Source organism: Lepidochelys kempii, chromosome 3 (assembly GCF_965140285.1).
Source record: "Lepidochelys kempii isolate rLepKem1 chromosome 3, rLepKem1.hap1, whole genome shotgun sequence".
In the NCBI taxonomy this organism is placed as follows: Eukaryota; Metazoa; Chordata; order Testudines; family Cheloniidae; genus Lepidochelys; species Lepidochelys kempii.
This window is the reverse complement of record NC_136382.1, coordinates 139,887,583-139,911,755: the sequence shown is the minus strand read 5'-3', so window position 1 is coordinate 139,911,755 and position 24,173 is coordinate 139,887,583. Positions and strand designations below refer to the sequence as shown.

At 40.7% G+C, this 24,173-nt stretch overlaps 1 protein-coding gene across 1 annotated transcript in view; it reads right to left on the bottom strand.

Annotated features, from left to right (window-relative positions):
• Positions 1-24,173, bottom strand: part of WDR64 (WD repeat domain 64) — a 140,058-nt gene that overhangs the window by 88,777 nt on the left and 27,108 nt on the right. Inside the window, exons 6-9 of the mRNA XM_073336679.2 lie at positions 11,152-11,262; positions 8,314-8,528; positions 7,636-7,770; positions 3,805-3,884 (exon numbers count right to left, since the gene is read on the bottom strand). Coding sequence (XP_073192780.1) covers positions 3,805-3,884; positions 7,636-7,770; positions 8,314-8,528; positions 11,152-11,262 — 541 coding nt within the window. The remainder of the gene's footprint in view (positions 1-3,804; positions 3,885-7,635; positions 7,771-8,313; positions 8,529-11,151; positions 11,263-24,173) is intronic.

Here is a 24,173-nt window from a genome sequence, read left to right as displayed (position 1 = left end):
AGCAAAGAGCACCCCAATTGTGTCTACCTTCAGAGTTCAATATGAAAAAAATAATGCTTTAAGTGACAGTGGATGGGGAACAGCAGACTGCCTCTGAGCAGGAAGAGTGCCCCTCCCATTACATTTCTGAAGATGAATTGGAATGGGGCTTTCTAACACCACTACTCTTTATGCTCTGACAGTGGCAGCAGACGAAGGACAGGGAGGAAGAAGTGCAATCTGTATCCAGGGCCCCAACACAGAGAGTTGCATGAGGCTAAAATCATTAATGTCTATTATGCCCTCTGGTATTACCATGAAGAGCAAGTGCCACAGAAAAGCCTATCAATAAAATCCATTCAATGTTGTTGTGTTTGCTTAAGTGCAAGGGGGTTTGTTTATTGCTATTTTCAATTGGTCAGTTAGTTTTAGATCTTTTGTGTTGCTTATGTTAAATAATAAGATTGATTTTTGGATTGATTTTTAGGTTGTTCTCTCCCCTTTTCATGAACTACTGCTGTACTGATAGCTGGTACTGAAGAGATATTTGCTATCACCACTGCTACAGCAGAGTTATAGAAGCTCACCAGAACACTGGGAAGAATGATTAGTTCTCTCAATGGTCCAGTTATGCTTCTAGGATCAAATACCCTGACATGAAATGCACCAGGATTAAGCTCATTCGTAAGAAAAGATGAGCTGGGAGGGGATGGATCAGATCGCCAAACTTTAGCCTGGAAATACCTAGACTCCATGGAACCAGTGGTTTGTATCCCAGCAGGTTCAATTCAGCTCTTCACGCTTCCAAGTTACATGAAATAAAGAAGAGCGTGGCTTTCATTGATGAGACCTTAAAAACAGAGCTGTTTGTTCTAGTTGGATGTTAGAGATCCCCCAATACTTTAAAACTATGTCTACCCTGGAAATTGGACAAAACTTTTGTCTTTCAGAGGTGTTAAACCCTTCCCCCCAACAGACAAAAGTTTTGCCACAACAAGTGCCAGTCTGAACAGCGCACTCTCCTGCCGACAACGCAAATGCCGTTCGTGCGGGGTCAACTTTTTCTGTCAGCAGGAGAGCCAACAAACAGCAGCTACACTGCACGACTTTTAGCGGCACAGCTGTGGCGACACAGCCATGTCGCTAAAAGCTGCGTAGTGTAGACGTAGCCTTAGTTAGGCCCAATGTCCTTGGCCAGAATGTCTCACTCCCCTACACTGTTGTTCAGTTTGCATTGCATTGTTTATCCTTCTGTTGCTACTCTTCTCTGAAGAGGTGTCTGCCTTAAGTGATTTCAAATGTCTGTACAGTGCTTTGAGATTGCATTGCTGCAGCTGTGCCCATGTACCGCGTCTAGTGCAGACGAGCCATAAGATACAATCCCAGTCAGACTGTATGGCAGTCCTAGCCCATGTTGTGTCTGTGGTGCTCACTGGACTGTCCTAAAGAGCTGTGAAGTCTAGGGTTAAACTTTTGAAGTGGTAAGTGTGCCCCACTAACGCGAGTCATATGCCTGTATCCTGATGCACTTGTCTGAAGATGGATCCCTCAAAGGCTGAAGGGTCAGACATTTAACTCAATGTAATAAGTTAGGTAAAGTATTTTAATATGGCATTGTTCAAGACTTGGATGTCAAAGAGCTAGCTGGGAAAGGAAGTTGCTATGGTACTATAGCCATTCTAGAAGCCATTCTAGAAGCCAATCTACCAAGGGCATATAGCACTGGAAAGTTACCCAAACTAAATTTAAAAAAAAGAAGTTTTATACTTCTCCAAAGCCATGACTCTAGAGCCTTTGGGGGACACATAAAAGGAATAATCCTTTTGTTGTGCCTTCCATGTTTTCTGTACCTCTTTGTACAAAAATAAGCTCTTCTATCTAGGAAGTGAAGATTGCAAATTCAAAATTATAAAATATTTGTATTATTTAACTGTATCATGATCATTGGATGGGGAGTTAGAGTGCCAGTGTTCTGGGGAGGGACAGTTATTGACAGGACACCAATAGGAATAGGGAAGTTAGCCTGAAGCAACTAAGCCACGTGGCCAGAGCAGTTCACAGGGTTTAATGAAGTTCCACTTGTTCAACTTAGATTGCATTCATCTTCACTCTTTGTGAATGAAACAGTAACTATTTAATCAGCCAGCTGTGGCTAACATTTCAACATAGGGTCTTCATTAGAGCCTAAAAAGTGTTCCTTCTTTTGAGGAGGAAGAGCCTCATTGATACCAGAGTTTCAGGACTTGGACAAAAGTCAACCACCATGCAATCTGTAACATCAGCTAATATCCATTATCCATCTCATATAAATAAAGCAATTACCAGTTTAAAGTTATCAGTTTAAAGTGATCAGTTATAACTCACAATATTGTAACAAAAATCTAACTAAACTATAACCATTGAATAAGACATCATTAAATACGATTTCTGATCAACTATCAGCATAATTAATCAAATAATACCTGTAAATGTGAAAAGTACATAGGCTCTGATCCTGCAAGCTCTTAGGCCTTGTCTACACTAGAACACTGTACTGCTTTAACAATACCAATACAGTTAAAGGGGTACAATCCCCTCTAGTGTGGATCCAGTTATATTGGTAGAAAGAGCTATTCACCTATGAGAAGGGAAATAACTATACCAGTTTTATTATACCTTTGTACCTGTGTAACTGTGTCCGTACTAGGACTTTCACCAATACAAGTATTTTGATAATTAAAAAAAAAAAAGTCACACTGCTAACCAAAATAGTTATACCAGTACAACTCTTAAAGCATAGACCAGGCCTGAAGCCCTGTCCACATGATAAGAAGGGTGCTTTTCCTCCTCTGAAGTTATCTTAACACAGTTGCAAATGCCCCTTAACACCAACACAGGCTTCAGTGTTAATGCTACAAAACAACCAGCTCACATGATTGTAAAGGTGTCAAACTGTGTCTACATAGGTGTTGCGGTGGAGTTTCCAATTGTGTTTAACTAACTTGATTGAGCTAAATTGATTGAAACCCCCGCCCACCTTTTTCATCATATAGGTACACCCTGTGGAATTTAACCTTAACACTGAGAAAGCCGGACAGGAGAGAGATAGGGAGCTACAGTGGGATGAAACAGATGGAGTCTGCGGGGAGGAGTGGCAAACAGAGCACAGTGGGAGAGGTAGTTCTAGGCAGTGAAACAGCAATGTAAAATATGGTTGAGCACTGGGGAAGAAATGGACTGGACAATGCATCAGTCCTGCAGCCTTCTTGAGGAAACATAGAGATTAGTAAGAAACCGGGGGAGTCACACCACTGATCAATGCCAATGGTTCTTGGGTCAGAAAGGGTGGCAAGAGGGAACCGTTAAGAACAGGTCAGGGAGCATTTCTCAGGTCAGCAGTAGAGGAGTCACTGTGGAAGGGCGAAGATGCAGTCCTGAGGTCATAGCTCATAAGGGACCGTGGGTGGGAGAAGGTAAGGAAACAGTGTTGCAGTTAGGAGAGGTGGCTGGGTCATTTTATGTATTCCCAGACATGGTCTTTTCTCTTTTATTAAAGACACAGGAAACAATGTGTGAGTCAAATCCAGACTGAGCATTCATCACTTCGGTAATCAGGCTCCAATCGGGGACCATGGCCCCATTGTGCTAGGCATTATATGCACATATAACAAAGTCCTGTCTCCAGGAGTTTACTATTTAAGTACCTATTATAATTATCAACCTGTTAAATTATTATTATTATTATTATTAGAGTTTATTTAGTGAAAAAATACAACAAATCTATTTGGCAGAAAATATTGACAAACATCACTGGGTCTTCATATATAATATAAACATTTTACTTACCTCCAGTAACAATGATATTTGCTTTTCCACAGTATGTGAAGGCATTAACTCCTCTTGGGACAGAAAACTCCCTGACAGGTCTGTAATCATAAACAAGACATTTGATCAGGTGGGAAATTTTTGTCAAAGTAGAATCTATAGCAATTCCAATCTGTTTTCCTGAAACTTGATACTGTGTGGTGGTTGGCAAGGGCTATTTTATCCAGACACACAGGTTGAACTGATGGCACAAAAATCAGTGTGGATGGGAAGGAGAGACTGTCTGTGCTGGGCACTCCTGGCAAAAACAGACAGATAGTATTATATCATGTTTAACGGGTTATTTTCACAATACTAAAGTATTTCTATATATAACATAGGCAGTACCTTATTAAAAGGAAATTGATTCATACATTTGTTTAAATTCAGTAACTAGCATTAGCAATAAAACTGCAGCAGGTTAGCTTTTCAGCTGAAATAGCATGATTTCTTATCTTGAATAGCTGAAGCAATGTAAGCCTGTAGCAAAGGGACCCCATTCCCCTGCAATAGCACCCTAAATTGAGTCCTAGAGGAATGAGGATGGCCTGCAACAGGAAGGCTGGTGACATTCACTCCAGATATGAGTCCTGACCTATCCCACATCCTTGCAACCAGACACCCTCTCTGATCCCTGCCACACATCCCCTTCTTAGCTTCTTCGTAAAGAAAGAAGACAATCCCTTTCCAGGCATTAGCCACCTAGAAACTGCACAGTTCCATAAGGATTAGGACAACGAAAAACTACACTGATCACCAAGCTTTCTTCCCAAACCAAACAGCAACAGTGGTTCCATAGTTAATTGGGATAGTCATTTTGTTTGCATCACAGAATTAAATGTTTGAGCCACAGTTATTTATACAGAATGGTCATTTAATATATTTCTATTTTTAGAGTTACAAAATTAATTTTAATATTTGTGTATTCTGCAAATGTCTAAATATAATTTCATCTAGCTCCTCTCTGAAGCTCCTTAGGGAAATGTACTTCTTCCAACAACTGGAGACACATGTCGAATAAATGTTTAATGAGAAAAAAACCCTAAAGGAACCTTTGCATTTAAATGATATATAACACAGTATCCAGTGGTGGTGCATCCACCCCGACTATATTTTTGCCACTTTATCTCTCCCCCTCCTCACCTTTCTTGGGGTTATTTCCAACTTTCTAAACCTCTAAACATCTTCAGATAACATTTCCAGGCTCTGCTAGTGACCCAGTGAGTGACCTTGGTCAATTTGACCATTTTACTTTCTCTCATCTAAAAAATACACAGAATACCCATAAAACCAGAAGTTATGAGCTTGATGCAGGAATTACTGGAAATATATGGCCCGTGTTATGCAATGGGTGAAACTATATGACCATAATTGTTGCTTCTGCCCTTAAAATTCTACCTGACAAAGAGGCTGTGAGCGGATCTAATGTTTAGAGATCCATGAATGAAAAGCATTACTTATAGTTTCTACTCATGTCAAATTTTGTATGCCCATATTATTTCATTTCTTAATTTTGTCATAATTCACTTTCCCCAAAATCACAATCTGGTATAAATCTAAGTACCAAAGCCAATTTAACCATGTCTTGTATAGCTTCATTAGTGATGTTCTTTAATAAGTTCAACTACATGTTTAACCACCAAAATATTTAGTTCCTTACATATTCATATTAGGGCTGTCGATTAATTGCCATTAACTCACGTGATTAACTAAAAATAATAATTGCGATTAAAACAAGCAATTGTGATTAATCACAGTTTTAATCACACTATTAAACAATAGAATACCAATTGAAATGTATTAAATATTTTGGATGGTTTTCTACATTTTCATATATATGGTATTCTGTGTTGTAATTGAAATCAAAGTGCATATTTTTATTACAAATATTTGCACTGTAAAATGGTAAACAAACAAAATAGAATTTTTTCAATTCATCTCATCATACAAGTAGTGCAATCTCTTTGTTGTGAAAGTGCAACTTACAAATGTTGATGTGTTTCTTACATGACTGCACTCAAAAACAAAACAATGTAAAACTTCAGAGCCTACAAGTCGACTCAGTCCTGCTTCTTGTTCAGCCAATCGCAAAGACAAACAAGTTTGTTTGCATTTACAGGAGATAATGCTGCCCTCTTCTTATTTCCAATGTCACCAGAAAGTGAGAACAGGTATTTGCATGGCACTTTTGTAGGTGGCATTGCAAGGTATTTACGTGCCAGATATGCTAAACATTCGTATGCCCCTTCATTCTTCAGTCACCATTCCAGAGGACATGTTTCCATTCTGATGACGCTCGTTAAAAAAATAATGAGTTAATTAAATTTGTGACTGAACTCCTTGTGGGAAAATTGTATGTTCCCTGCTCTGTTTTACCCACATTCTGCCATATACTTCATGTTGTAGCAGTCTTGGATGATGACCCAACACATGTTGTTCATTTTAAGAACGCTTTCACTGCAGATTTGACAAAACACAAAGAAGGTACCAGTGTGAGATTTCTAAAGATAGCTATAGCACTAGACCCCAGGTTTAATAATTTGAAGTGCCTTCCAAAATCTGAGAGGGATGAGGTATGGAGCATGCTTTCAGAAGTGTTAAAAGAGCAACACTCTGATGTGGAAACTACAGAACCTGAACCACCAAAAAAGAAAATCAACCTTCTGCTGGTGGCATCTGACTCAGATAATGAAAATGAACATGCGTCGGTCCACACTGCTTTGGATCATTATCAAGCAGAACCCGTCATCAGCATGGATGCGTGTCCCCTGGAATGGTGATTGAAGCATGAAGGGACACATGAATCTGTAATGTAAATATCTTGCGATGCTGGCTACAACAGTGTCATGAGAATGCCTGTTCTCACTTTCAGGTGACATAAATAAGAAGAGGACAGCATTACCTCCTGTAAATGCAAACAAACTTGTCTGACTGAGCGACTGACTGAACAAGAAGTAGGACTGAGTGGACTTGCAGGCTCTAAAATTTTACATTGTTTTATTTTTGAATGCAGGTTTTTTGTACATAATTCTACATTTGTAAGTTCAACTTTCATGATAAAGAGATTGCACTACAGTACTTCTATTCAGTGAATTGAAAAATTCTATTTTTTGTTTTTTACAGCACAAATATTTGTAATTAAAAATAAATATAAACTGAGCACTGTACACTTTGTATTCTGTGTTGTAATTGAAATCAATATATTTGAAAATGTAGAAAACATAAAAAAAATGAAATAAATGGTTTTGTATTATTGTTTAGCAGTGCGATTAATCACACAATTAATTTTTTTAAACATGCAATTAATTGCGATTAATATTTTTAATCACTTGACAGCCCTAATTCATATGCATTTTCATCATGAGCAAATTAATTAATGTGCAATATATTTGAATTTATGTAGAAAATTAGGAAAGGAATATGCATTATTCTTCAAAATAAGTTATTACAGCAGTTCAAGTAAAATCATTCAGTTGTTTTGTTTGCTTGGTAAATTTGCCTACTGATGAAAACCCAAAGCAGACAGCTAACAACATTTATTTTTAAAGGTTATGTGAAAGAAAATAACATATGGACAGTCCTTGGCATTTAAAAGTTAATGAGCAAAAACCAATATAATTTTATGAGGGCTCATTCTGTAGAGCTTTGCATGACTAATTCCAATTAATTCCAATTATATCTTAGTTTTAATTAGCCATCTTTTACAAATGACATAGCTACTATAATTGTAGAATTTTGAAATGTACTAATTTCCCATGTGGCTCTTTCAGTGAAGAGTTTGTGCTCCACTGTGACATGCATGGCTCTACTTACATGTTGTCTTCTAGTCTCTTTAAGTCATCCAAAACGAACGAATGAACACTGTCTAAGGAGCAGGATCCAAAACAATTCAGGACAGAGATAAACTTAACCTTCACAACCCAGTCATCATGGAGTTTTCGTTTAATACTGGGGAGAAAAAATAGGTGGTTATTGTAGAATATATGCTGTGTATATTATAATAATAAGGACTTCCAGGTTGTCATTAAAAGTGCAGACCATGAACACTTGCAATTCAGAGCAAGAGAGGTGAGATACCTTAGATTCACCAGCTTCAAAGCCACAGACATTTAAAAGTTTACATAATGACACATTTCTTTCATTTGGAGACAGAGTAGGGCCTGCGGCACACAACTGAGCAGTTCTGATTCCATCTAATAGAGGATAATGGAGTTACACCAGGGTAAAGCTGGACTAAAGCAGTGGTGAACTGGGCCCATTGACTCTTACTCTGTAGCTGCTCTGTGTGCAGATCTCCCACTGAAAACGATGGAGTTGCCTTCACACAACAGCTAGAAAATCAGGATAATTGTTTTAAAAGCTATTGTCATTCTTATGTTAGGCCAGGTCAATTTTTAAGCACTTTTAGAAGCACAGATCATAGAGAACCACAGTTTAATTATCCAATGAAAAAACTGCTAAAATGATAGTATTTTACCACAAACAACTTACTTCTTGAATTTCCTGGAGTCCAGGATCTGTAATTGTGATTTCTTTTTGGCTTTGGATTGCTTTAGTCCAAAGTCATCACTGGTCACTGTAAAAAGGTTGACATGACCCCCATCATCTCCCATTAGGATGTCATCCTTAGCTAACTGATCTCCTAAATTCACCGTAGAAACACAGAGCAGACAATGTTCCATTGGTTTGATGATGAAGCAATTATCCTGTGAAATACAGTAAAGAGCTTATTTGATACTGCACATGAGCCCCAAAGAAACTGAGCATAATCTCTACCATGCTCATGCATGTACATTAACATCTAATTCTTGTCTCAAGGTTTTCAAAATCTTGTCATTCCAGATGTTTTGTGATACCATAGACTCATGCAGCTGGTAAATAAATGGGAGTTTTGCTACGGACTTCACCGGAGCTTGGATTTCACCCTGGATTCATCATCTGGATTCTACTGTTCATTGACTTTATTGCCTCACTTTCTTTTGTATTCAACAGAATATGTACTTGCCATGCCTACCTTCTGTGAGTGTGAGAGAGCAAAATGCAACTGGCTTCCACTCAGAGCTATGTTGTTGAAACAATACACCACTTATGATATAACTGCTTGTATCCACACTGAGCATTGTGGGTTTATTCACATCATAGTACCTGAGAACTGATACTTTTGAGATAATTTCTTTTACCTTTTTGAAGGCAATTTCTTGATTTGACACCCACAGTCAAGATGTGTAGGACTTCAATAGTTCATTCTGTGGTTTTATCACTATAGAAAGGTCTTGTAGATATTGACCAAGGTAATTTACATCCTCAGGACATATCTGAGTTTTGATACATTAGTTGGTGCATTCAGTTCTCAAACTTCTTTCACTTTCTCAGAGCTAGGACTCATTCCCTCTTTGTTTATTCTCTGTCCCAAAAAACTTGATTTGGGGTAGGCAGAAAACACAGTTTTCCTTATTTAGCTTCAGTCTGAACTGATAGATTAGGTTAGAACTTCGTTGAGGGCTCTGTTGTGTTCTTCAATCAAACACTCATATATCAAAATATTGTTCATTACAACTACAGATTTTCCAAAGAAACAGGGGAGAACTATAAAGGAACACAAATGGAGATGTAGTTTTCATGAACAATTATGAAAGCTGTTAGTGTGTGATCCTTTGATCACACACACTCTGAATGCAAAGCTTTTCTCTTTGTAATTTATTTCTGTGATGAACTGGCCCATGCAGTTAGAACACCTCCAGAGCTGTGTCAGGTGACTTCAGCTCTAGGAGAGGTTGAAGATGATTGCAAGTCCCTTCTGAGATGACTGTGATACCTGCTCCTGAGTGAATTTTAAAGCCTATAAGCTTTCCATGCATATTCAGTTTCACTTTCCAGACAGGCTGTGTGTCATCACATGTGATAGATCCATAAGCAATGGCTCTTGATTGTCTATCATATGAGTCAACTCCCTGACTGCTTTGATGAAGCAAACTGCAAAATGACCATATTTTGTGCATTTATTACACCTTGCACCTCCAGTGAAACAAACATCTGTTGGGCTACGAATTTTTCCGCATCTTGTGCAAGTAGACTGAAAGGCTTTGGAGTTTGACTGGAATTTGACCCTCATAGGCTGGGAGTTTCTGGTTTTTCAAGTTGCTCCTGCCTTTTGTTCTGCTGTTTGACCAGTTCAGACTGCTTTGCTATCTGTACAGTTGTGGCTAGGGTTTGGTCTGTTTTTAACGGTAGCTGCTGTTAAAGATTTTTATCTGTTAGCCCAATAACCATCCTGTCTCAGATATTTTCATGTTTTGCAAATCCAGGATCATAGTTGTCAGCCAATGGATGCAGAGCATTTATAAAACATTCAACATAGCTCCCTGGTTCTTGGATTCTCTGGTGAAAACATGCCCTTTCATAGACCACATTTCTCCAAGGTATAAAGTGCCCATCAAACATAGCCAGAACTCTTTCATAGTCACCTTTGTGACTGTCTTTAATAAAGTCAAAGGATTTAAAGAAATACTTTTCCTGCTTCCTCATAGCATAAATTAAAGAAGATATTTGAAACCTCCAGTTTCCTATGGCGCTTGTAGCAATTCAAAATCTTGCAAAATACTGCTTTCAGTGTGTCCATTGTGAAGGTTTGTCAAAGCTGAAGTTCTCTGGGGGCATTGAAGAGTGGCATGTTGATGAGATCCTGCAGCCTTTATTGCTTTTTCTTTCTGTTTGCAACTTTTGTTGCTATTCTTTATGTCTGCAATCTTTGTTGTTCCTTTCCTTTTTTTTTTTGCAACCTTTGTTGCTGTTTTTCTTCTGTTTCTTGTTCTCCCGTGGCACTAATCACACTGCTGAAACCATATCACGTACTTCTTGTACATAGTAGGTTGCAGAGCTAGATACAGACTGACTACAGACCATGAGGAAGAGGATAGGTAGTGGGGAGGCTGATAGGAGTTGTAGTCTCCTGCTTAATAGATCCATCACACTATCAAGCTACTCCAAAAGAAGGCTGCATTAAACTTCTTTTGAAGACTTGTCCACTAGTCCTGAAGCCTCAGACATTTCACTTGCCCCAGAAGGCCATTCTATTTCTTTCTTTCTTTCTTTCTTTCTTTCTTTCTTTCTTTCTTTCTTTCTTTCTTTCTTTCTTTCTTTCTTTCTTTCTTTCTTTCTTTCTTTCTTTCTTTCTTTCTTTCTTTCTTTCTTTAACTCTTCTGCAGGAACTCATTGTCACTCAATAGAATTCACCCTACCAGGCAGTTGGAACAGGGCTATATGATGTGAACACAAGGATTCTTTAGTGTATTAGGTTTTCTTTAACATTTGCATGATCCAAAACAATACCTGGCAGCTGCCTTGTGATTTATAATCCCAGATGACAACAGTCCTTTCAGTTACAGCAACAACCCGTTTGAGCTGAGTAAGATAGTCGCATCCAGTAACCCAGGAACTATCCTGATGAAAGAAAAGGGATGGTTGAAAGATTTAGTCCATGAGTAGGGCTCCTAGGTGCTAGGATAATACAAATAATCATAGGATAAGGACCTTTTATTTTAAGGTTCTTGTACATTTGATTTCATGAAAGTGAAGAATTTACAATTTATAAATTTGTTAGAACCAGAGAGAGTGTCAGTAATGTAGTTTTGCCAACACACTTCTGTTTGACTTATTGTTACAGTTCTTGGCTAGAAATTGTAGATTGTATAGCGGTTTGGTGATGAGGGCCAGTGACCGTTATGGACTAGGTTAATAGGATCAAATTTGTTTTTATCTGGGGGTAAATCCAGCATCTCCCTTTGGCGCTGCCAAGGTCCCACTGGTGGTGGAACCAGTGCAATTCTGTTTTGCAATAGGAGAGGAAAGATGAGGGGATGCACCCCTTAAGTGTTGTGGATCCTAAATGTGCAGGGATTCCTTGCATAATAGCACAGAGGGTGCCAGTGAGGGTGATCTATGGGCATGTGAGGCCACACAAGGGGGCCACATTACAAAAGCAAAGGGCTACTTTGAAAACTGAGCTAAAGTAGTTTTAATGGAACGCTTCCAGAGCTGTCCCACAGGCTTGGGTGGGAGATGCCCACCTCAGACTGAATACTTAGGGTAGGTGCTGGGCTATGAATGTGGGCCTTGATGCAGGATTTGAACTTAGGTTTCTGGAGGTAAAAGGATAGGTCACTAATCCTTCAACCCACTATGCAACCTTGACCTCTACATGCCCCAAATTCACATATTTTCAGGGTTAAATCATCCCATTCTATCTACAGGCAGGATCTCAGATGAGTGACAGAAATGAAGAACTTTTATCACTACAGAGCAGAAATATTAGTATGCTGAGTTCTTCTAAATTCCTGTTAGTGCATTAGGAGAGATCCATCCCACCTCTCTGTTTAAGCAAATGAGATTCCTAAAGGAAGTGTCAGTTTGGCCCAAGAAGAGGAGCCACTGTTAGCTCGAAGTATCATAAATTTCTATTGTACTAGCATGGCTTTTAGTGAAATAAAGGCCATTTTATGTAGAAAAGATATTTCACCCCTTGCATGAAATATATATAAATGTAGCCTCCTTATATGTGAACCCAGAAGCTAGGTGGATATACAGTATATCTTTCCGTCTCCATCAATACGACAAGCAAGATTACTATTGCACAGGTCCCAGTGTAAACAACTGCACTTGAAAAACATCAGGTCAGATCCTTGGCTGGTGTTATTCAGGATAGTTCCCAGTGGCTCTTAGGGAGCTCTGCTGATTTATACTAGCTGAGAACCTGGCTTATAACATGGATTTGGGACAACCTCTAGAAAATGCTAATTGCATTGGAAGTGTTTGGTAGGCAGCTGCTGCTACTGCTGGGACTTATGTTTCTGAGGAAACTGTCCCTACCCAGGAAGTGACTCTAGGAAGAGGATGCATAAAATAAGCACCAAGGGTGCTGTGAGAGCTGCTACTTCAGCTGCTGCTAGCACCCCAATTTCCACGGCTGGTCAGATTTTTTGATTCTGCTGTTATTTTAAAGGATCCAACACCTGATGCTACCGCACTGCTTATGCCTGGGGGAACTTCTTCCCTTCCCACCTTCCTGAAAATGTTACTGCTTCTGATTCAACCTTCAGACTTTATGGATGGGGAATATTTACCTACCAAATATCAACTATCACTCTGTGTGTGTGTGTGTCCCCACACATGCTGCTCATAACCCATTTCTGAGCGTTACTGATGGTGTACTCTATTGTAGGTAGCTGGGAAATGTTGGTGTTTCACAGGTTCTAATTATTGTTTGATAATTTTCAGTCGGTCTTGTTACCCAAGAGTAGTGTGTGTATGTGGGGTCATTGTAGGCATTTGTAATAAATAATAACACTAGTTCATATACAGCACTTTTCATCAGCAGATAACAAAGCACTTTACCAAGGAGATATCATCCCCATTTTACAGATGAGGAAACTGAGGCATGGGGTGGTAAAGTGACTTGCCCAAGGTCACTCAGCAGGCCAGTGGCAGAGCTGGGAATAGAACTCAGATGTCCTGCATCTTGGTCCAGTACCCTCGGTGGCTAATATGTTAACAAGTAGGGAAAGGGTCTCCTTTATGGTTAGGTTTGTTATTCAATATTTATAGTACTGGGCCTGGAATTCTGTGACAAGGTAAAGGGTTAACAGGCTGTCAGATGGTTGCTCAAGGCAGAGTATAAAAGGAAGGGGAAGCTGAAACAAAGAAGAACTAAGAAGAAAGGTGTGTCTTTGCCCCTCATGGCTGGTTGGAGCAAGGAAAGCCCCTGGGAATTACTGACCAGTATCTTTCAGTTGATTTCTTTTTGTGTTGCAATTGTTGTGTGAGCAATAAAAAACGTCCAAAGACAGGGCCTTAAAAGACTAATGCCTGCAGCTTTAGTTCCCTTCCCTGGCTAGTGAATATGTTGACTAGCTTACAGTTGCATTTTAGCATGTCTAGGAAAAGTGAAAGAAAGAACGTCTATATAACTACAGGCTTGTCTACACCTAAAACGCTGCAGAGGTGCACCTGTGTTGCGATAGCACTTCAGTTAAGAAACTACCTGTGCAAACAGGAGGGGTTCTCCTGTCAGCATTCTCCTGTTGGTGTAGGTAATCCACCTCTCTGAGAGGTGGTAGCTAGGTCGACAGGAGAATTCTCATGATTTGAATAGCTCCAACTAGGCATTACTGGATTACTTCTAGTCAATTCCCTCCCTCCTGTGAGAAATCCTGTTCATTTGCACCCATGGGTGGTGCGTATAAGAGGGTTGGGGAGGCTTAGCCTCACCAAAAAAGAGTGGCCCTGCAAGGGAAAAAAATGCTGTAGGTGGCCCAGGCTCATCTCCCTTTGGAGGTGTGCCGGCCCACTGCCTTTGGAGCACTGCCACCAGAAGCTCCCTAGAAATGTAGGGGGCCACTGGTACCTGTGCTTTGACCCTGCCCGTGCTACGTCTGCACTCTGCCCTGAGGCCCCGCTCCTGCTCGGACTTTTCACCCCTGTGGCAGAGAGGAGCGAGCAGTAAATGGGACAGGGCCTTGGGAAAGAGGCGGAGAGGGGCGGGGCCTCAGGGGGTAGGGCCATGGTCCAGCCACTGCTGGCCCCCCTTTCTAGGGAGTTTCCGGCGCTTGCGTAAGCCTCCCCAAATGAAAGAGTCGTGTGCCACTTACGTTTACATCCTCTTGGGACACTCAGTCTCTAATGGACCTTCCTAATACAATCAGGGGAGGAGAAACCTGGTGTTTCAGAAGATAAATTACAGCAGTAATTTAAGGAGAAATCTTATAATACTAAAGACAAAAGAGAAGGAAACAAATATGTTTTCTCCTCCATGTAGTTACACATCCTTGTTGGGGATAATTAATTCTAGGGTGGAATTTTCAAAAGCATATAAGTGACTTAGGTGCACAAGCTCCAAAATTAATGGAATGTGTGCTCCTAAATCACTTAAATTAGAATGGTAAGAATTTTTGGCAGTCAGAAATCATCACCTCCTGTAGCTAAAATATTTTATATATCACTGAAACTCTCCCTCTGCCTCCCCTTTTTATGGAAAAACTGTAACGTCTTTGATGACACAAAAAGATAGACATTTGTACATGTTGTTTATGCCACTGGCTCAGAAAAATGGATATTTAGACTGACACAAAGTGTGGAGGTTATTTTTCCAGCGCATGAAGTTTTAGTTTTACCAGAGATTACTCACTCCACTACCCAAGACAAAAATATTTTTAGCTTTGGTTCCCACTCTATAGTATGTTCATACAGATTTCAGACTCCTTTCTACCTACTGATGTCAGGTAGCTCATAATACAATTCTGTACTTGTTTTACAATCACAAACAGCTGGGCCATGCACCTTATGTAGAGTAAGAATGAGAAATATAATAAATTATGAGTGATTTGTATTCAGTGGAATTGAAAGAGGAATTGTTAGTATTCTCTTAGATCTATGTATTCATTTTTACTTCTGACTGAATGTAATCTTGGCTGTCTTTAACATTCAGAGTTAGACTATTTATTAAGAAAAAAGAGAGGCGATGTTGTGTGGGAATGCATTAGACTTTTCTATGGATTTTTATGTAATGTGGAGGTTTTCTTTACAAAGAATATATTTTTTGCATCCTTTGTCTACTGGTAAGAGCAAAAGCCAGAAGTTATGCATGCCTTCACTTTTGTTAAATCACTGCTCACTTTATGTTGGAATTCACAAATTTAAAAAGTATTTGGTAAATCAGAGGAGATATAATTCTCTTCCCACAGATTTTGTGCAATTTAAAAGGAAATTATTGCTATGTTGCTCAGACTTGCACACAGGAACTTCAAAAAGAGGATACCACTTTGCATTTTTTATTTGCAGATCTCAATTTTTTACAAAGGTGAGTATCATTAACGTAACACCATTTTACAGATGGCTGGTATAGGCGCAGAGAGCTTATATGATTTTCCCAAGTTCACAGAGCAAGTAGCAGAGTTGGAGAGAGAACACAGGTCTTCTAATTCCTCCTCCACTGCCCTGCTGCCTGATGAGGCAGATAAAACTCAGTGCTTGAACGTTGCTTAGAAAAGACCTTAAACATCAAAGTGCCGTCTGTCTGTGTAGACACTAAGGGTATGTTTACACTGTAATAAAAACCATGGCACCAATTCTCAGAATCTGGATCAGCTGACTCGGGCTGGCACTGTGGGGATATAAAAGTGCAGTGTAGACATTTGGCCTTGGACTGGAGCCCAGGCTCTGAGATCCAACCCCCTTGCAGAGTCTCAGAGCCCTGGCTCCAGCCTGAGTGCAAATATCTACACTACAGTTTTATAGCCCAGGTACCCGAGGCCCGCAAGCTCAAGTCAGCTGACCTGGACCAGTCACACCTATGCCATGCCATGGGTCTTTTATTGAGTATAGACATACCCTAAGCTTCCAGGGCAATATGGGCAGTGAGAGCGTTATGCCCAGCTAGCAGCAGCTTGTATCTGTACGTGATTATAAATAAAAGACAGGATAGAGTTGATAGTGACAAGCAGATATTCTTTCCTGATCAGACCTTTCAATCAAACATATTCAGCCCTCTTTTTTGTTGCATATGGAGGTACCCAGCCTCACCACTGCAAAAGGTTAAAAAGCATGTGCTGGGTCTGAACAAGGATCGAGTAATCTGATTGCAAAGGAAGTGCAATCAGACAAGAAGCAGAGGATGGTGCTTCTGCACTTAGAAGGCAAGAAGAGTTTTCCCTTATAAAATGATTAGTCGCCCTGAATTACGCCAGCAGCTGTTAGACGTTTCAAATGCATTCCGAATCTAAGAAGAGTAAACTGCTGCAAAGTTGTGTGTCGGCTTCTCAGAGGCAAAAAAGGCAAAGCATCAGTTTCAGATTTCATTGACTGCTTGAAATATTTATCCAGGGCCTTTGTCTTTGTCTAAAAGAAAGGCTGACTGAGCTGCTGCTGTTGGCTGCAGTTCCTGCCTTAAATTGAGGCAAGTCAGTGGCAGCCAGTTATGGTGGGGAGCTAAGCTAAAGCCATGGAGGAAGTCTAATGATCTGATTCTACAGAGGCCAGTTTGAGAAGGATGAGAATTGGGAAGATGCTAGAAGAAGGAACTCTTTTATGATAACAGCCAACCAACAATTCATTGGATATTTCAAGCACTGTGCAAGTTGTATCAAGGGAACAAATCTCTTTGTCCCTGGAGTATGTCAGAAGGTAGCCATGGTTTCAGCCAGGACAGTGGTTATTTTTGCAGAATTGTCTGTAACATACCACACCTAAGGCCACAAAGCATGATTATGTAATAGGCAGATACAGGATCCACGGTTAATAAGTAGACCAAAACTGACAGATGTGACAGCTGGGATCAAGTGCTTTTTGCTCAAGAACAGAAGAAACAACTGGCCCATAAACTTGGGGTTACATAAGTTAGCTGGGACCCCAATTGTACTGACTTACAAAAGCCAGGCAGTGTTGTTTTAGCCGTGTTGGTCCCACTATATTAGAGGGACAAGTTTTTGAACTTACACAGAACTCTCCTTGTCTCTCTCATCAACAGAAGTTAGTCCAATAAAAGATATTTCCTCACCCACCTTGTATCTCTAAGAGCAGAGCAGCCACATGTAAGTGTCTGCTTTGCTGTTTAGAGTTTAGGATTGAAACACATGCTGAGAGGGCATTTAGAGATTCTGCATAATTATATCGGTGGAAAGAATCAAAGGATTAAGCTGAGAAGTACAGAATAGTTGACTGTATAATGGAGAGGCACGTTGAGTGGTGCAGCTAATGCTTTATGAGCAACACCGTACATAGGAGACATTACTTCCCATGCATAGTACTCTACTCCTAGTAATTGGGTAGTGGTACAGTTACTCTAGAAGAGTCATGTGAACCTTGGGCGATACACTGCCTTCTGTTTACTTGTTTCTGACGAGTCAGACCCTCTTGATTTGGGAAATGACTAATAGAGCTGAAAAGTTGGAATGCAGTCCTACCATCAGCTGTAAACTCAATGTATTGATTGCTTCACTGTTGGAAAGAACAGAGGACCATTTTAATGAAGTAAAATAACCCTGTCATTTCTGGAAGGGAGACCATTATAGTTTTGCAAGGCAAAAATCAATACTTTGTGGAGTCAGGCGGTGGACAAGCAGTTAAAAAAATTGCAAGGGACGAGAATCATCTCCAGTGCTATTCAATAAAGGAACGTGATGATATGTGCAGCGAGGGTGTGGGCGCGTGTGGGCGAGGGTGACAGATTTGGATTAAATAGGAACTGTCACAGTCAGCTCCTGCATACTCAAAATCCAGACCATAAATAAAAGAATTTCATGTTTTTCTTTAAGATTTTTTTCCCCAAGTGTAGAGGTAGCATGTTCTGAGGTTGCCCTCTCTCTCTATCGTTTTTAGAAGGCACCTACCGCTTTCACATCTGACTCTGAAGGCAGAGGAGAGTTGACATTACAGAACAAGAGAGAAGTATTAGGTCTCAGTAGTGATCATGGTGGGGAGAGAGGAACATGGTTTATGCAAAGGCAGTGGAGAGAGAAGACAGTTTAAACCCAATCTGATTAGACAGCTTTCTTCCCTCTTTCACTTCTATTTGTTTTAAAGCTGAGAAAAGAAAGTGAAAGTTGTATAGCTTGTTAATTCCTACTTAAAACATAATACTTACACTAAAGTATACACTAAACAGTGTATGTGCAAAACCTAAGACTCTAAAACAGAACTCTGAAGAGTTGCACTACATATACACTGTTACAAGCCAATTCTGTTGCAACACTGCCTTAAAGTTTGTAAATAGATCATTTAAAACAAATATCTTACTACTATAAAATAAAGAAATTAGAAAGCCAGAAAAATTCAAATCTATCATTAAAAAAAAACAAAAAACACCTTCCAGAAACAGGAATTGGAAGTCTTGTTCTAAAAATCTTACTGTTGAATTCTGCTCCAATTTAAACCTGTGAAGACCTATGGTCAGTAGAGTTATTTCAGACTTACACTGGCACAAAGAAGCAGAATTTAGAACTTGTACTGTCAGAAAATCTAGAAATACTCATTTAAACTACCAATACCTGCAACATTGAATTGAGGAGTAGTTAGACTTTCAAACTGCATCTTGAGTATTGACTTAAACAGTGTGAATTTTCTAACACTTTAACATTTTATTCTCCCCACTAGAATAAGGAAGGAAAAGTTTAGCTCCATTTTTATTAGACTATTCCAATTTCTCAGTGTAACTCTCTCAATTTTTTCCTCCTACCTAAGGTGCAGAACCACCAAATAGCCGCTGAATGTGGGTTTCATCACTAAACTCTAACCAGCAAACTAGATATTCTCAAAATAGAACTTGGCAGCAGTTAGTCCCTAGGCAAATGCTATAAGGAATATGCATCCATGCGTTGCTATGTAGACTTAGCTTAATGCTCTGCAGCACCTCAGTGAAACCCTTCTGCATCACAAGGGCTATGACTATTAATCCCCTCAAGGATTAGCAGTGAAACAAGAACCAATTTTGAGGCCTCAGGATCCTTTTCCCCCAGTTAGGCAGAGAACAAAACTATTTGCAACCAGATTTAAGTCTCTGTAATTATATAGTACTGGGGAAGGCCTGCAATGAGTTGATACTAAGTAATCCAGGCAGGGCTTTCTTGGATAAAGTACAATGTGGGCAACAGTCCAGCCATTTTATTATATAAGCCAAGATGTTTATCAGAGAACTGAGCATTACTTAGATGGCATTTTCACTAATAAGGAAAAAGACACTTGCACAGCTGACAAATTTGAGAGCCTTTTAAAAGCAGTAGGTTTGAAGATTAAATGTGTGTGTGTGTGTAATGTTATTTTTTGAAGGGTTGGGGGAATATGAAAGTTCAGGACACAGAATAATACATAGGCCCTATCCTTCACAAGAGGAGGAGGGTTTGGAATTAATTGCCTTGTCTGAGTGAGCAAGCAAGCAAACACACACACACGAGTATAAATTTGTCCTTTAGTAAAAAATTGTTATACTAAAAGCTCATCAAGATTATTCCTAACGAACTATAATGATCTTATATTGATATAGCACCTGTCCTTCCTGAAGACTCCAATGAGCGTCACAAGAACTAGTTTATATCTAAACATACATTCACACAAAACACACTGCATACATCTCCAGGAATCGTTTCATGGCCCACTGCAATACAACCTGCTCTGGGTGGGAGGAAGAAGGCCGATAGGCAGAAAATTGGTGCATAGTCCCCACTACAACAGAGGGGAATTTTGACCAAGGACATCAACCAAGACATAGTTTCTCCTTTAAGATTTTCCTGTTTTGAAGAGATAAGCCATTACTGACTGACAGGCTAAAAAATGTTTCAGAAAAATTCAATCGTAACACACACCACCTGCTATTTGTCTATACAGCAGCAGATTGCAAGTGTTAACAAAACAATCTGAACTCCAAATATGTCCTTTATTGCCTTAAAATGTTATTTATTTGCAGATTTATTTTTGCATAATGCAACAGCAAACAATGGATATAAAGATGTGTGCTGCATCAGTTTATTAAAAATTGTCAGTCAGGAAGGAATTCAGCGTGGAGAAATGCACAGGAACAAGTGGGCTCTGGAAAGAGCAGTGAAAGAACAATTTTTCTTTTGCTTTTTTTAACATATATGAGTTGAGGATTCACATTTTAAAACTGTCTGTGCCAAATTTATCTTTCATAACTCCACTGAAATTACTCCAGGGATTCATGACTATTAAAGCCAGAAGGGACCATTGTACTCTAGGTGGAAAACCAGAGAGAGAGAGAGATGGGTTCCTTCCATGAAATAGCCACAGCCAGCCTCTGGGAGGGCTATGCAAGAATGAAAACATCAGCACTGCCAATAAAGATAAACAGGAACATACAGTGCTGTACACTTTGAAAGGTGATAAGACCCAAAATGAAAGCCCCTGACACATGAAACATAACAGAGCCAACATAAGTCCTATTAAAAGGCCTAGGCTTTGTGAGTGCTCAGAAACTAGCAGTACCAAGCCCTGAAGAAGGCTTCAGCATGTTAACAGATTAGTCTTAATACTGACAAGTGTCATGCAGGTAAACCTCTTGGCAGCAGAGATTATCTATAGCTATGTGGCAGGCATCTGTGGAATTCCTCTGGAACTGTTAAAAAGTGTTGGACCAGCTATTCACTCAGTGCACTCTAAGATGGTATGGTCATCTACTCTGAATGCCTACCCACTTCCCTGTGAGAATCATCTTCAACTTTAACCCAATGAGAGAAGGATGGAAGAGATCCCTGGAAGATCTAAAGCACGATGGCGGGATGGTATTAAACACCTTTCCCTCGCATCCTACCCATAGATTCATAGATACTAAGGTCAGAAGGGACCATTATGATCATCTAGTCTGACCTCCTGCACAACGCAGGCCACAGAATCTCACCCACCCACTCCTGAAAAACCTCTCACCTATGTCTGAGCTATTGAAGTCCTCAAATCGTGGTTTAAAGACTTCAAGGAGCAGAGAATCCTCCAGCAAGTGACCTGTGCCCCATGCTACAGAGGAAGGCGAAAAACCTCCAGGGCCTCTTCCAATCTGCACCAGACTTTGTTTAGGAAAGAACATCATGGAGGAGCATAACGCATTCAGTGGCCTCTGCATCATCCAAGCAACAGCATAAAATCTAACCATTTGGCAAAACTCTTGCTATAAATCAGTGGCCTTGAGGCAGCACTCCTGTTGGTACTGCAATCCTTTAATGACAGGCAGCTGCCAGACCAGCCTAAGCACTCCCACTACTCCCTTTGGCCTGCCCTGTCTCACCCCTTCACTCCACCTCTAGCACCACTTTCCTACTCCTGCAAGAGGGTGTCAAACCTAAGCTGGTCCTGTCAGGGCCGGCTCTAGGCACCAGCAAAACAAGCAGGTGCTTGGGGCGGCACGTTTCTAGGGGTGGCATTCCGGTGCCGGCCATGCCGCCCCTAGCAACGTGCCCCCTCCACCCCAGCTCCGCCTCTGCTCTGCCTGCTCCCCTGCACGCGCTGCTCGGCTTCTGCCCCCTCCCTCCCAGGCTTGCTGCACATGAAACAGCTGTTTCGCGTGGCAAGCCTGGGGGGGAGGGAGGAGAAGCCGAGCGGCGGCGCGCTCGGGGGAGGCGGCGGTGGTGGAGCAGAGGTGAGCTGGGGCGGGGAGCGGTTCCTCTACCCCCCGCATTACTTCCTGCGCTCCCTCCCACACCCTTGCTCACCTCTGCTCTGCCTGCTCCCCTGAACGCACTGCCTCTCCCTCACCTGAGAGGGAGGGGGGGAGACGCAGAGCGGCGGCGTGTTCAGGGGAGCGGGCAGAGCGAAGGTGAGCTAGGGCAGGGGGTTGCGGGGGAGGGGGAGCTGCAGGAAACAATGGGGGGGGAAATGCGGCATGCCCAGGGGAGGAGGCAGGGTTGGGGATTTGAAGAAGGGATTGGGAAGGGGCGGAGTTGGGGCGGAGCCAGGGGCGGCACAAAAAAAAAAAAAGCAGGGGCGGCCAAAAATTTTTTTGCTTGGGGCAGCAAAAATTCTAGAGCCGGCCTGGGTCCTGTATCCCAGCTCCTCCTCTATGTCCTGCCATAGCTCTCTGGAGCTTCTGCCTAATTCTCACACCTCCCTCTAATTCTGACCATCCTGCTTTTTGCTAACCTTTCCCCTTCAGTCTCATTACAATCGACTGCATTTGACCTCTCTTCCCTCATTACGAGGCCATGCCTCAAATCTAATACTCACCATTCCATCCAACCTTTCCCAGCTCTCTGCTTCTGTGCCGTTCCCCTTCTCCCTCTCACTTCCCCATCCATGCCTCCCTGATGCTACTGCGGAGCTTCCCACCCTACCTCCTGTTTATGCTCACCTCGGCTCTCATTCAACCAAGCAGCAAAATGAAATCTCAAGTCATTTCTCATCCTGGTGCAAATGAACGTTAGTACTGAACAAGATGGTTAGTACAGAGGGATGCAAAAGAGTGACAAGGAGGAGCAGAATAAGTTAAAAGCAAGCAGACTACAGACCACAAAAATCAGGGTCAGGTTATACACGCCCATGTGTGTGTGCGTGGGTGCGTGAGTGCATATACACACAATTCAGCCACTGATCTACACACATGTACACATATTTAGCAGCAAAATTTGCCCCTCAGAATGAATGACAACTAGTACAATAGTGAAATATGCTATCTGGCTGCCCTGTGACATGTTTTAGCACATTCACAGTGTGTTCATTCACAGGTGACAGCTGAGGAAACTTTTGTTTTGATATTTTATCTTTACACTGAAAGCCATTTGGAAATCTCCAATTGCTATAGAAAACCACTAATCTTTCCATGATAATATAGTGTGTGTTCTACCTTCAGTATATGCAACCAACTATAATGAAGTTTTCCATTTTTCTGGCAAAGGCAAGAGTCACAGATTCAACGATTTTTAGGTCAGACGGGACCATCAGATCATCTAGTCTGACTTCCTGTATAATACAGGCAATATAATTTCATCCAGTCACCTCATATTGAGCCCAATAACTTGTGTTCGACTGAAGCAGATCTTCCAGAAGGGCATACAGTCTTGATTTGAAGACATCAGGAGATGGAGAATCCACTACTTCCCCAGTGATAACAGATTGAAGTTTGTTGACAATTTCAAAATAGTCAGAACAAATCGTTTGGGGTTAGACTGAAAACTTTTCACATTTTGGATGCATCAAAGAATCAAAACAAGTTTTGTTTCAGCTCAAACTAGATGTTTTGTTTCAACAAAGTGTATTCAATTTCAACCATTTTAAAACATTTTTAAATTTAAAAATAATAAAATTAAAGGAAATTTTGAAACAAAGTCATTTGTTATTGAAAAATTGAAACACATCATCAGCTTCACTGTTAAAAATCTGTGCCTTATTTCTAATTTCAATTTGTCTGGCTTCAACTTCCAGCCATTCTTCTTGTTATGCCTTTCTCTTCTAGATTAGAGGCCTTTAGTAACCACATTTTTTCCCAAGCTGGTACTTATACACGGTAATCAAGTCACCTCTCAATCTTCTTTTTGGGAAGCTAAACATATTATTTCTTTAGGTCTTTAACTATAAGTCATTTTCTCTAGTCCCCAAATAATTTGTGGCTCTTTTCTGCACCCTCTTCAATATCTTTTTAAAAATATGAATACCAGAACGGCATGCAGTATTCTAGTACTGGTCTTACCAGCACAGTATACAGAGATAAATTTATCTCCCTACTCCTACTCACTACCCCCATGTTTACACATCTAAGGAGCACATTAACCCTTTTTGCCACAGCATCGTACTGGGAGCTCATGTTCAATTGCTTGTGCACTATGACCCCTAAATCCTTTTCAGAGTACCTGCTTTCCAAGATGCAGTCC